This window comes from Camelus bactrianus, chromosome 2 (assembly GCF_048773025.1).
Source record: "Camelus bactrianus isolate YW-2024 breed Bactrian camel chromosome 2, ASM4877302v1, whole genome shotgun sequence".
NCBI classification, from domain to species: domain Eukaryota; kingdom Metazoa; phylum Chordata; class Mammalia; order Artiodactyla; family Camelidae; genus Camelus; species Camelus bactrianus.
In genome coordinates, this window is record NC_133540.1 from 98,512,612 (window position 1) to 98,526,430 (window position 13,819).

Consider the following 13,819-nt stretch of genomic DNA (forward strand, 5'->3'; position numbering starts at 1 on the left):
TGGAGAAACCTGTGGGCACAGGAACCAAAGAAAAGGAGAGAATAAAGATACTGAGGAAGGAAAGTACTGGAGGTCACAGGAGAACAGGCACATGGACACAGAGAGGGATGGAAACGATGACAGTTTTGTTCGATACATGAAGGCAGAAAGTACTGGCAGAGAAGCAAATACTTAGATTAGTACAGGAGGGTCAGACGCAGTGACTGTAATTCCAGTTTTGGCATTCCACTGTTCAATTACACAGTGTTACAGAAAGTGAGGAAATACAGTGTTTTCCTTAGTACGAAGGCCACTCTTTCAGCACTTTATTTTGGGTCTGAAACCCAAAGTATTTACATCTTGAGAGTAGGGTCAACAACTTATAATTAAAAAAAAAAAAACCTTCCTGAATAAAACACTTCTTTAAAGTTAAAATTAGCTCCAAATTGAAAAATGTTGAAAAAACTCCCTCATTTAGAGAGTAGCCCTTTATTCTTCCATGATCTTCAGAAGAAAGAAAATGACAATTAACAATGAAAAAAATCATTCCTATTCTAGTTGTAGAGTTTAAATGAACACATATGCGACTGTATTGAAATTGACACACATACCTGCATCGGAATTTCCATCTACACATAAAGAAATCAGAGAAGATGAAGATGCGTTCTTTGAAACAAAATCTATAGCCTGCTACCAAAAAAAAAAAAAAAAAAAAAGACTAAAGTCCCTGCAAAAAAAAAGCGAAGTCCCTCAACAAAAGTTACGATACAAGAGGTGAGATTATTTGAAGATAAAGGAGTCACAGGAAAACGCTTAGAATTGGCTTAGAACTGTCTCCTTGCCATTACTTTACTGTGTGAAGTCAGAAAAACCTTTCTCAGAAGTTGGAAAAATGTGCCCAAGAATACATGTGTAACTTAAACAATGACACCATGGATAAACTTGGTTTTAAGAGACTGCATTAAAATAAAAAACTAAAATTGTCTTTCATTATAAATTTTCACTCATATCTTTTATTTGTGGATGGTTTAGTTTGTTGCTTTTAAAATAATATTTTATTTTTATGAATGTTATTTGTTAATTTATATTCGAATATATTTAACACATTTTTATTTTAATGAATGTTTAACAGCTTTGTTTCTGAGAATGTTACTGTTTTGTAATGTATTCATACATTTTGACATGTGAAATGTATTGTGTATTTAGTTTCACTGATTTTTATTTGTAATGAATCGCTTTGCTGGTAGAACACCAACAAAAAAGTGCAGTAACATCATGATCATTTCATTCTGACACAGCAACCCTGAGTAAGACGAATCTTCACACCTGACGGCCTCAGTCTCAGCCATAAAGAGCCTTGAATTAGGAGTTTGGATTGGATGGAGCAGGACTGCAACTTAATAAAAATGGAAAAATGTTTAAAATATTGTGTGGAAAGCTTCCGTGTTAAAAGATAATACATGAAAGAAATGCCAAGAAACAGTAAAGGAGAAATACAGTAAGGAGAATCGGTACTGGGTCAGGTGGTAGGCTGCTGTAGCTTTATCAACAGTGTTAATGCAACTGCGGTCCTTTGGCCTTCCAGAACACGCGGCAAATTATAAATTACTTTTATTAAATCCATCTGACCTCCCAGAATATGCAGCAAATTATAAATTACCTTTATTAAATCCATCTGACCTCCCCCAACTAAAGGGACTGAATGCTTCTTGTATTACATACTCTGCCCAGGGAAGGAAGAAAAAAACTGAGTACGTCACTAGAAGCATAAACTGCATAAATGAAAGGGTCCCAGTGATCCACAGTGCTTTTTTCATGGTTTTAATTTTAACTATAACTTCAGAGTAAACTTCCCAAACTTTTTTTTTATCTGATTATAGAGGAAAAAAAAAATCAATGTAGAAAGCCTTATTAGAAGTTCAGTAATCTTGCCTCAACGCACCCTATAAGATGCAGCTACATTTTTATAATACATCTTACATTTAAATGCCTACCAGTAACAGAGAGATTTTCCCCTCTCCATTTTCAGAAGTCCACACTCAGTGGCATGAAAGCGTAAGGTTAAATATCCTACCCCTTTAAAAGATCTGCTGCCTGTAGTTGCAAAGCTAAAGAGTTAAAGAGTTGAAACTTTCAGATATTCAGCTATGCTGAACCCTTGCTTATGTGAATGACTATTAAATTAGGAACTATTAAATTAGGAACTCTGACCACATCTTAACTTTCACTAAGTGGACAAAAAAAGCAAATGATATTTATATTACAGTTTAGAAAATGTAAAAAAAAAAATCTCTTCCAATATACTGCAGTACAGTAGGCAAAGGGGAAAAAAACCCCACTTGATCCATAACAAAAGTTATGTGAAATACCAAGACAATAAAGACAAAAATCGTATTACACTGTGCCTGCCCTTTCCCTTCACATCCCCAATTTTAAAAACAAGGATCCTTAAGACACTTACATATGGTCCCTGGACACTGCTGCCTTTATTTTACATGGCTGTATTTTTTATAGCAGTGTAAAAGGGTATTAATAGCCATACCTACCACTATTTTTATCTCAAAAATCACTATCTAAAACTTTAATGCAAAGCCTGGAAAGTTACATAACCCCAAATAGTTATAGCTTTAAATAAATTTCTGATAATGAGTTAAATGACAGCAGGCTAAACGACGAACACTAACAATGAGTTTCATGAATCAGCATGTCAGTTCAATTTCAGAAGTGGAAATGGCGAGCCAGGTCCGTGGAGCCCAGGAGTGACAGGCAGGAGAGAGAAATCACTTCCAGCCAGGAAATTTTAGGAAGCCTTCACAAAGAGGCGATATCGGATGGTTCTTGAAAGGTGGGAAAAGTTCTGACCAGTAGGCTTCAAGCTCACTAAAGCTCTTTTATTTAAAAAGGGTTTTTGTTGGAGAGAGAGAGCACATGGCAAGTCTGAGTACAGCATATGAGTGAGCAAGGGAGTGGTGGCTAACAGCCTGGAGGTGTTGACTGGAGCCAGACACCAACAAACGTGCACATCCTGCTGAAGAGGCTGGGCTGAAATCAGCGTGCGGGGCAACTCGCTGGAGGTTTCTGAGAGGTAAAACGGAATTCAGTGTTCAGGAAGATTCGTTAGATGGGGACAGGCTGAAGGTAGCCTGGGGTGGAAATGGGAGGTTTGAGCTCCTATTAGAAGAGACTACAGAAGGCCTGAATTCAGGAGTCCAAATTGGAAATGAGGAGAAAGCCCAGGGCGCACAGAGCATTTAAAAAACGCTGCCGAGATCTTGAACATAAGTGACTAAGGGATTCTACTAACATAAATTTAGATGCTAATTAATATCTTTTAGTGGAGACCAAAATGTAGGATTCTGGTATACTTATAAATTTAGTTTTGGCGTCCCACACCGCTGCAGCACTCTGTACTGTCAAAGACGGATGATTCCTGTGCTTTCCTAAAGGCTACTTCCTGCAAACGAGAACTTGTTAAAAAAAAATAAAGTGAGAGTTGTGCAAAGCTGAATGTGCTAAACAGTATGGGATAAACTGCTTCAACAATGAAATGGCCGATGTTGTTATTCTCAGAGAATACCAAAAGCCTCCCAGCTGCCCTCTGTTAAAAACTTTCCACTTGGGATGATGAGCATTCCCAGCTCTCTAGGATACATCTGATCAACAAGAAGCCCATTCCTTGGCAGCATCTTTATCCTCCGGAACTAAAGGTTTACAGCGGACTCCTAGTTCGGCTCCCCTCCTCCCCTCCCCCATAAGGAGACAGGCAAGGCCAGGCCTGACCCAGGGAAAGCGCACTCAGACGTCTTCCAGCCCAGAGAGCCGCAACCGGGCTTCCCTCCCCCCGCCGGCTGCCTGGGCCGAGGGCGGCGCTCTGGCTACGACGAGCCTGGTACCCGGCGCAGCCGGCTCCGCAGCCTCGCCTGCCCGGGCCCGTCCCGCTCACCTCGGCCCGGGCCGGCTCGGGGCCCTGCACGCCCGCGGGCTGCGGCTGCAGCTGCTGGGCAGGGGCCGGCGGTTCCTTGTTCCGGTGGCTGTCTTCGTCGGGAACGGCCCGGACCCCGGCCGGGGCCCACAGCAGCGGAACCAGCAGGAGCAGAAGCAACCGGGGTTTAGATGCACGGCCGCTCCCCCTGGCCGCCGCCATCCCGCCGGCCGAGACGGCCGTGCACCGGCGCCGCAAGAGGAAGTGCGGGCGACAGGAAGCCTCGACCCCGAGCCGCCCCCAGGAGCGTCCCTGACGCCTCGCCGCCGCCGCCGCCGCTCAGGGAGGAGCCGGCAGCATGCGGGAAGTGGCCGGGGCCGGCAGAGGCTCAGGGCAGGCCGGCGTCCGCAGCCGGCGGCTCTTTCTCCCCCCACCCGCGGTGGCCACACGATTCCTCCAACTGTCTCAGTGCGGCCCAGCCCAATTCCTCCGGGCCCCGCCCCTGCCCGCGACGGCCTCCCATTGGCCCGGCGTCCGCCTCGGCGTCGTGACGTCATCCGGCAGGTTGAGGTGCGGCTCGCGCCCTCCTCCCATTGGGCCCGGCGCTCCCGGGTACCGGGCGCCGCGTGACCTTCCTTGTCTCGCATCCTTCTCGCACCCGAGATGGGACCCTCTTCCTCTCCCTCTGCCCACCGTCCCAGAATTGCACGGCTCTTTACTCCTTGTTTCCTCCTGAGTCTTCTGCCCTAATATCCAGGCCAGCCTGTCGCTTCTCGTAGCCTTTCCTAGATGTCAAATTAGTTCGAGTGCCCTGGTTACGTGGCACTTGCTGCGGGAACGGCCACACCTTAGCCGGTTCTTGAGTGCTTCACCGATTCTCCGTGCCGCCGCCGGCGCGGCCATCTACCGAGTGCAACGTTCTTAGAGGCTCCAGATGCGATTATTTGAAACAAACCTCTGAAACAGGACTTAGAAAATAACAGACGAAAATTTTAAAGACTTGTTTTAGACAGTTTGCCTATAATCACCCCAGACCAAAAACAACTAACATTACCCTTTTCCTGCAGCGCCTTTCCGTTTTAGGCGTCTGTGCCGCACCTATCTTAAACTGACCTCTTAAAATATTTGGCTTTTGAAATTGAATCTAGGATTTTTGAAGTATGGGGATTGGAGGAGCAGGAATAGAAAACAGGATAGTTGGTTGAGAAAATTTTTACATCTTATTAAAAAAAACTGAGCTATTTAGTTATCAGAAGTTTGACTAAGATTGTGCTAACCATGTGGCAGGCACTATTATAAATATTGTATATGCATTTACATATAATAAACCTTTACTTTGTTAAGAACTAAGGGAGGTTATCAGTAAACACTGGAACAAGAAATGAATCCACCAAAACACTGTCGCAGAGTGGATAAATCTACTTTGAATTCACTGAAAATACCATGCTGTCATGGGTTAGTAAAGCTTTTGTCCATGCTGTTCTTCCTGTCTGTAATTAACTTCCTCTATTCTGTCATTGTAAACGCCTACTCATTCTTCCAAATCCTGTTCAGGCCTGACCTCTCAGAAGTCTTCCCCCAACACCTCCTCTTACAGAACTTACCACTTCTTGCTTCATGCTGCTGTAGCATATTCATGCTTCTATTACTATGTCAGTGACCAGGATGCCCTACACAGTTGGTGTACAACTATTATGCCTCCCATTTCATCCCTAGGGTGCAAATGTTTGAGCTCTCACAAACCAGTGATAGAGAACTGTCCTCCCTCCAACTCCCTCTCTTTTATGCCTACAGAATTTGCCATACTTTAGAGGTACCTGAACGTGAATCTAGTGGCTTGATCTAATGGCTGAAGCAGAGGGTGAATGCGGCAAAACTGACCACGTATCCGTGATCCTGGAAGGTGCTTGGCTTATTTTCTGGGGCCTGCCTCCACACTCCAGAGCTCTCTAACAGGAAGTACTCCTGGCTGAATTCCCAGTCACCTCGGCAGATGAGGCAATGAGGACTTACGGCTTACAGCTGCAGGATGCCTATGCGCCAGCCACTGAAGGGGTGACTCAGGGGCAAGGCAGCAAAGCTTTTTAGCAGATGTAAAGTACATAGAGATAAAGCCTTGCCCTCATGGGGGTCCTGCACAGTGGGGTCAGTGCCGCGTCAGAATCTCAGCCAGAGTGGGGCCCTTCTGGCCTATTCCAGTGTCACCGTGATCCAAGTGCCCTCAAGCTCTGCCAGTTTAGGCTCCAGGTGTCAGATTCCAAAGGATCAGCTCTTTCCATGCCCAGGAGTGCTAAATCAGGGCTGGTTCTGGCTTTCACCACCTTGAGGATTTAGAGCCATCATTGTTCTAGTCCTCACTGGTGACTAACTCCTTTGGGGATAAAAAACCTACCCTAAAAACACAGGCAGTTTCCTGATACCTTTCTTGCAAACAGAGCCACTTACTTGACTCCTACCCAATAAGAATGTGGGAAGCTCAACAATTCCAAGTCGGCTTTTTTTTTTGTCCTGGCCTGCATAGGTATAATCTCACTAAAATGTAATCGTTGGTAGGCACCCTTCTGGTAAAAAAAACTTTACTAATGTGCATTACACTGTATTATATTTTTATTCCTACCTCCTTACTGAGCTTTAGATGGTAAGATTATGTCTTTTATCTTTTATATCTTTGGCACCTAACAGATCTCCTAACATGGTAACAGTGATAGCCACCACTACAGTAGTAATAGTAGCAGCAAATCTTTACTGAGTGTTTATTCTGACCCAGGCAGTGCACTGAATGTGTTACATGAATGATTTCACAAGGCAGGTACTCTCATCCTCATTTTTACAAATGAGAAATTTGAGACAGCTCAAGTAACCTTCCCAAAACTATACTTAGTAGGTCGCAGAATTGTGCTTGATATCTGCCTGTTGAACTTAACAGTGTCCTACTTACTGAAAAGCCAAACATATAAAACCAGCCAATTAATGGTGAACGTTTCCATTATCATTAGAGGAGAAAGTCCTCTCTCCACCCCAAGTTTCCATGAGGACTGTTTCCTCGCTTCTCTCAGAGCCTTAACTGTTTCACCTCTGATGATGTAAAATAAATCTGGGCAGAGTAACAGCATACTGGGCTCAGTTCTGCCACCTGTTTCCTCTAGGGAGGTGCAGCCCACAGGGAAGAACAAGTTTCTGCCGCTCTCCCAGGGGCCTGCCTGCTCCCAACCCAGAGCTGCTGGGAACTGGGTGGGGACAGCTTGTAATTCTGGAATTCAGTATTAGCTCAGCACACTTGGCTACCAGACCTAAAGTCACTTGTGGCAGCCTGTCTGTCTCACTCTTTGTTTTCTTCCTCAACTTTTCAGAAGTAGGGAAGAGGTAAGCTATTTCTTAAGCTCTATTAGAGACCTCTCCCTGCACCCCAGAAACATGAAAGGATGGATTTAAACTTTTTAACATGAAGCAGTCCACAGAGGAAAGGCTGGTTAGAAAAGCGAAGGCAGGGAGTGATAAGAAAGGAGAGGGGGAAGCAGAAACCAAAAACTTCCCACTGAGAGTCAATGAAAGACAATTCAACATTAAGAAGAAAGTGTTTGGCAAATTGAAAGGTAAGTTAATGACAAACAGTAATTCACAACTTGCTTGACCTGTAGAACTCTTTAAAGCACTTGCACTATGTGAAATGAAGCATACCGCTACCCACAGGTGTGCTAAAACCCTTTAGATGATGGGGATCTGGACCTCGTGGGGACCTCTGCTGGTCCAGAATGCCCTTTCAGGCCCATTCTTGGACTTTCCCAGGTTTCCACAAGTGGGCTGAAAGTTCCAAAAAGAACGTGGAACATGTGCTCCATGTGTTCTTATTTATCCAGCTATATGCTTGCCACCTCCATCTAGATGTTTCACAGGCATTTCAAATAAAGCATGGGACAAATACTTCTCTGGATTTCCTTCCCAAAACCTGTTCCTTCTTCAGGCTTCCATCTCAGTGGATGGGACCAGGGGACCCCTATTAGATTCCTCTCATTTTCTCCTACTCCAGATCCAATCCACCTGCCAGGTTCTGTTGTCTCCACCTCTAAAATAGATCCTGAATCTATTCACTGCTATCTCCACTGTTACAACCTTGTCCAAACTAGGTGTCAGTTCTTACCTGGACTGTTAAAATAGACTCCTGATTGGCCTACCTGCTTGCACTCTTGCCAAGTTATAATCTAACCAGCATCCAGGGAGAGCTTTCAAAATTAATATAAATCATTCATTCCCCTACTTAACATTATCCAATCGCTTCTGAATGCCCTTAGAATAAAGTTCACATCTGAGTTAAAGTTCTGTGTGATCAAACCCGTCTTCTGTGTGACTTTACTGCTTGGCTTTCTCTACCTCACGTGTCATGCCCAACCAAGTTTGCTCCCACCTCAAGACCTTTGTACTTGCTGTTTCTCTTCTTAGAACACTCTTTTTTCAGATCTTCTTCTGGTCATTTAGGGTAAGTATCACTTCCTTAAGAGGAAACTTCCTTCTTATCCATCTAAATTAGACCCCCGCCCTTTCCTCTTATCACTTTGTCTCACCTTTTCTTGTAAGTTGGTTTTTTAAAAAAGTTCTTTAGTTTTTTAATAGCACTTATTACTATCTGAAATTATCTTGATTATCTAATTGTTTACTTGTATTTATTATCTGTATCCCTTAACTAAAATGTGAGCTCCATGAGGGCAGGAATCCTACCTGTTTTGCTCACTGTATTCCCAAGGTCTGAAACAGTGCCTGGCCACAGAAGTCACTCACATATGAAGGACTCATTATGAGTTTAATGCAATTCTCATAATGAAAAGACAAAGCCAAGTCTAGACACTGACATAGACATAGTTTGGCTCAAAAACACAGATTTCTGATCTTGTCGTGGCTTCCCCTTTGAAGGTTAACCTCATTCCACACCCAAAATGCCTGAGCAGCTTTGAAGGGTCTTTGTCTTTGAGTTCATTCACAGTCAAAGATAAGAATCAGTCTTTACTTCACCAAGATCACTTCAAGTCAGAACAACTCTCCCCCAACCTACCCCCAGTGATTGCCAGGTCCATTTAGGTCTGATGGCAACTGAGACTCCAACCTCCATCCCCTCAGCCCCTTGCCCAAATTAGGGGGAATCCCCTCAGGCCATGTCAAGTCAATGCAGGAATTCTGGGGGTGATGCTCTTTCACTAAATAAAACTTTAGCATTAGTGAGAAATTGGATCAAAATTATGTGGAAGAGAGGAACACAAATTCATTAGACTAGAAGAAGATCTTTAAATTGAGAAAAAAGGTTGCAGCCATGGAATAGAAGATGCTCTGTACCCCTCCTCCCAAGCTGTAAGAGTGGAGTTTCCCCACCATGAGAAGTCTGCAGACACTGCGACCTGCTCCCTCCTCCCACAGGCAGGCCTGTAGGACTGTGACTGATGTAGTCTCTCCAAGGGTAGGAGAAGGCCTGTTTCCACCAGCATCAGACACATCTTCCTTTGTGGACTGCACCAATTTGGGAATGTTCCTGCTGCAAGTGATGCAGAGAGAAAGACAGCAGGTTATAAGGATGGCATCAATGATTTTCCATCCTGCCCATTTCCCAAAAAAGTGGCTGGAGAAACAGCCTAAGAGGACAAAAAAAGTTTGAGCAAGGGCCTATCACACTGCAGAGGTAAAACTCCAACAGCCATGTCAGGAAATAGCAAGCTCAAATGCTTTCAGGAACTTAAAAGAGAAAAACCTGGTGGGGTTTCCATCTTTGTCTAAAACAAGCAAGCACCCATTCTCCTGCCCTAGGCAATTGGTAACATGGGAGCATGACCCCAAGTTTAGCAGATATGCCAAATTGTCAAGGGAGAAGCCAGAATTGGAATTTTTATGTGATATTTCCTGATTTTTAAACTAGGGTTACATTCCACTAAATAACAGAAAATCATAAATTAGATAAGAATGTCTTCCTCTGCGAGATGCAGTTCAGAACTACTCTAGCATCTCCACAGTGACCAGGGATCCAGCTTCCCCCAGCTTCCTGCTCTGTTGTCCCTAGGGTATGGCCTTTGTCTTCATGACCCAGTAGGGCTGCGAGAGCACTAACAGCTTGTTCTAGGCAGCAGGATGGAGGACTAGCTGGAAGAAGTGACACAGGATTTGCCTTCCACGGAAGCTACCACAGAGCATATCTGCTTACATCTTACTGGTTAGAACCTAGCTACATGGTGACTGTTAACCGCCATGTCACATTTCCCAACTTTCCTGTGCGGATATACATATATATATGCATGCAGAGAAAGAGATTTATTTTAAGGAATTGGTTCAGGTGACTGTGGGGGACAGCAAGTCTGAAATGCCTAGGGCAGGACAGGAGGCTGGAAACTCGGGCAACATTTTAATATTACACTCTTGGGGCATAATTCCTTCTCTAGGAAACCTCAGATTTTGCTCTAAAGGACTTCAATTTATCAGCTAAGGCCCATCCACATGATTGAGGGCAATTTCCTTTACTAAAAGTAAACTGATTATAGATGTTAATCACATCTACAAAACATCTTCACAGCAACATCCAGACTAGTTTTTGAACAATTTAGCCTTGCTAAATTGACACATAAAATTAACCATCACAGTCACTCATTAAAACATTTTTAAAGCTGTGCAAGTAAAAGAACACCTGTCTGTGAGTCTGGTTTGGCCTGTGGCCTGCCAGTGTGCAATCCTTCCTCTACATGTTAGAGCAAGGAGCGTGGTTGTTTATAGACCTAGAACATAACAACCCACTACACCCCCTACACACTGCAGTCACACATGTGTGATAACAACAGGTCTGCAGCCCTGTCCCTTCTGGGAGACTAAGCCTAGATAGAGAGCTAGTCTTGGGGTTTTGTGTATGTGTGTTTTTGGTATTGTTTTGCCACTGTGTTGATGGCATCTGATAAACAACAAACTCTTCTCTTTGACCTTGCTCTAACTCCTTAAATTATTTTCACTGTAAATTCCAAAATTCTGGTGTAGAGAGGCACAGGAGGGAGGGGTGAGGGGGCAGGTCGGGCATTTTCGCTAACAAAGCCCACAGCTTTTCCACTGATACCACATCACTCCATCCCCAAGCACCACCGGACAGGGGAAGCCACTTATTCCCCCACGCTCTCAGATAGTTCTTTTTAACTTGCTTTTGTCTTTCAGAGCTGACTTTGATAGTCAGCCTGGAAAACAGAGGCCTGCTGCATCGTCTTGTTGCTGAGTTGTTGGAGGACTCTGTGTACGATGAGTATTGGTTTTCTCATTGGTACATGTACTGCGATCGTTTTTCCTAATTCTGTAAACATTGTTTGTGATGTCTTTCTCTGTATTCCTGTACATGCTTGCAGCTTTTCTCAGTCTATTTTAACATTATAGGTACTAGAAATGGCTAAAATGGGCCCATTAAAAGCACCGATACACAAATTATATCACTTAGAAATCCATAATTTCACTAAAAGTCAAGAAGATAGAACTAAATCTGTTTGGGGTAAATATGCATCTCCTTTATGTTTCTTAATTCCTGAAATAAAGTCATTATATATAACAATCTTCATATAAAAATAAAAAACAATTATAATTAAGTGGTTCTTTCTTAGCTTTATGGGAAGCAAATTTGGTTTCTCTAGTTTCAGTGCTTTTCCCTGATGTTTCATTTTCTTTTCTTTTCTTGAAGCATAGTTGATTTACAATGTTATATTAGTCTCTGGTGTGCAGCATAGTGATTCAGCTACACATATATATATTCTTTTTTGTTATAGGCTATTATAAGCTACTGAGTATAGTTCCCTGTGCTATACTGTAAGTCATCTCTATTGTGATTTTGTATCTACAGTGAAGTCCATTGGAAGTTGTCAGTTCTGAAGAAGCCAAGAACAGAAGGGGAGCTCATACTGTGGTGCCATTTGTCTGGTATTTGGAAAAATGGCTCTCCGTGCTTGAAAATCACAGAATGCTGATAAGACAATCTGATGGCTTACTCCTTATAAAGTATCTCAGTTTGACCCTCATTTGAATGTATGTTTATCCCCGTTAAACTCATGCTTTGTATGGCAAAAAATGTAATTTTAATGAGGATGCCAACCCACTGGAAGCATTATCCCAAATCGATCTTTTGTCACATCTATTTTGAATCAAATACAGATTTTTTTTCCTTATGCCAAATTCTGCTCTTTGGCTCACAGAATGACAATATTTTACTCTTAATATAGATGAAATGCCTACTAGCTAACGCATTCTGTATGGAACACATTAACAACATACATTTTCTTGCATTTCTTACTCTCTTATATACTTCTTAAGCGTTCACAGTTACAAACTGTCTTCAATAATGGCTTGTGATGAAAATCTGTCATACTCTTACCTGACCAGGGCTGCCGACATAATTTGCTGGGCCCAGTGCAAAATGAAAATCTGGGACCCCTGTTCAAAAGCAGGGAAAAAAAGTACAGTTAAAGGTACTAATGTAATAGGGGTAATAGTGATACATAGGTAACTCAATGAACTTAAAAACCACAAAAACAATATTTTGGGGGCCATAATTCTATATAATGCAACAAACAACAATAGTCTATTAATGTGATAGATTGACGATGAAAATTTTCTGGCTCACCTGCCTGCAAATTCATTAAGATTGATACTTATCATTTTATTTTCGTTTTCAACAGGTAAGAAATTCATTTCACACAGTTTCTTTTTCAGTAGACATGACTGAAAGCTAACATCAGTCACTCTTAGCAAATGCAAGATCACAAATAAATTTTGATTGTTTTCATTTTGAAAAGGATCTTGCTGCTGATACAGCTGTGAATATTTTACAGGCTGTGACAACACTAACATAAATTTCTACTTACTTATTTTGAAAAATAAATTTTAGTACTTCTAGTGTTGATTCTTGTAGAAATATTTTCCTAGACAGATTTAATTTTTCATACAAATTAGCTTTATGTAAGTCTAAATTTGATTTTAAGTATAAAATTATATAACAGCATTTTAATGTTTCCTCAGACATGACAAAATGTTTCCTGAAATTTATGGAGGTTTTATAAGCAATGGAAATTGACTTCATGATTTGAGTACAATTCAAAAGGCCAGTTTATGCTTTCTGTCATTCTGTCTTCAATTACAAGGAAAAAAATTTAATTGCCTTTCTTATTAACAACTGATTCATTCAAACCTTCATATGAAAATAGTGTTTTTTAAAAATTGAAGTATAGTTGACTTCAGTAACATAATATTCTATTAGTTTCGGTGTACAACAGAGTGATTCGATATCTTTATAGATTATACTCTATATAAAGTTATTATAAAATATTGGCTATATTTGCTCTGCTGTACATCACATCCTTGTATCTTATTTATTTTATTCCTAGTAGTTTGTATCTCTTAATCCCCTACCCATACATTGCTCCTCCTCCCACCCCTCTCCTCACTGGTCACCACTAGTTTGTTCCCTGTGTTAGTGAGTCTGTTTCTGTTTTGTTATATTCATTTGTTTCTTTTACTTTTTAGATTCCACATATAAGCGATAACATTCAGTATTTGTCCTTCTCTGACTTATTCCACTAAGTAAAACACCCTCCAAGTCCATCCATGTTGCAAATGGCAAACTTTCATTCTTTTTATGGCTAAGTAATATTCCATTGTCTATATACCACATCTTCTTTATAGTGTTCTTTTCTGTAGACTGTGATGATCTTTATATTTAATTTCTATTTCTACGTGTGTGATTATTTGCTTTATGATGTTGCAGCAGTTTTCAAAACTAAAGATTCTAAACCCTTTAAGAATTCTAATGTTCACAGCAGCACTATTTACAATAGTGAAAACATGGAAGCAACCTAAATGTCCATTGACAGATGACTGGATAAAGAAGCCATGGTATATTTATACAATGGACTACTACTCAGCCATTAA

The 13,819-nt window shown here is 41.8% G+C and overlaps 1 protein-coding gene across 1 annotated transcript in view; it reads right to left on the reverse strand.

Moving 5' to 3' along the window:
• Positions 1-4,130, reverse strand: part of TMEM165 (transmembrane protein 165) — a 30,775-nt gene extending 26,645 nt beyond the window's left edge. Inside the window, exon 1 of the mRNA XM_074347651.1 lies at positions 3,923-4,130. Within this exon, the coding sequence (XP_074203752.1) occupies positions 3,923-4,123 (201 nt within the window). The 5' untranslated portion in view covers positions 4,124-4,130. The remainder of the gene's footprint in view (positions 1-3,922) is intronic.
• Between the last annotated feature and the right edge of the window lie 9,689 nt (positions 4,131-13,819).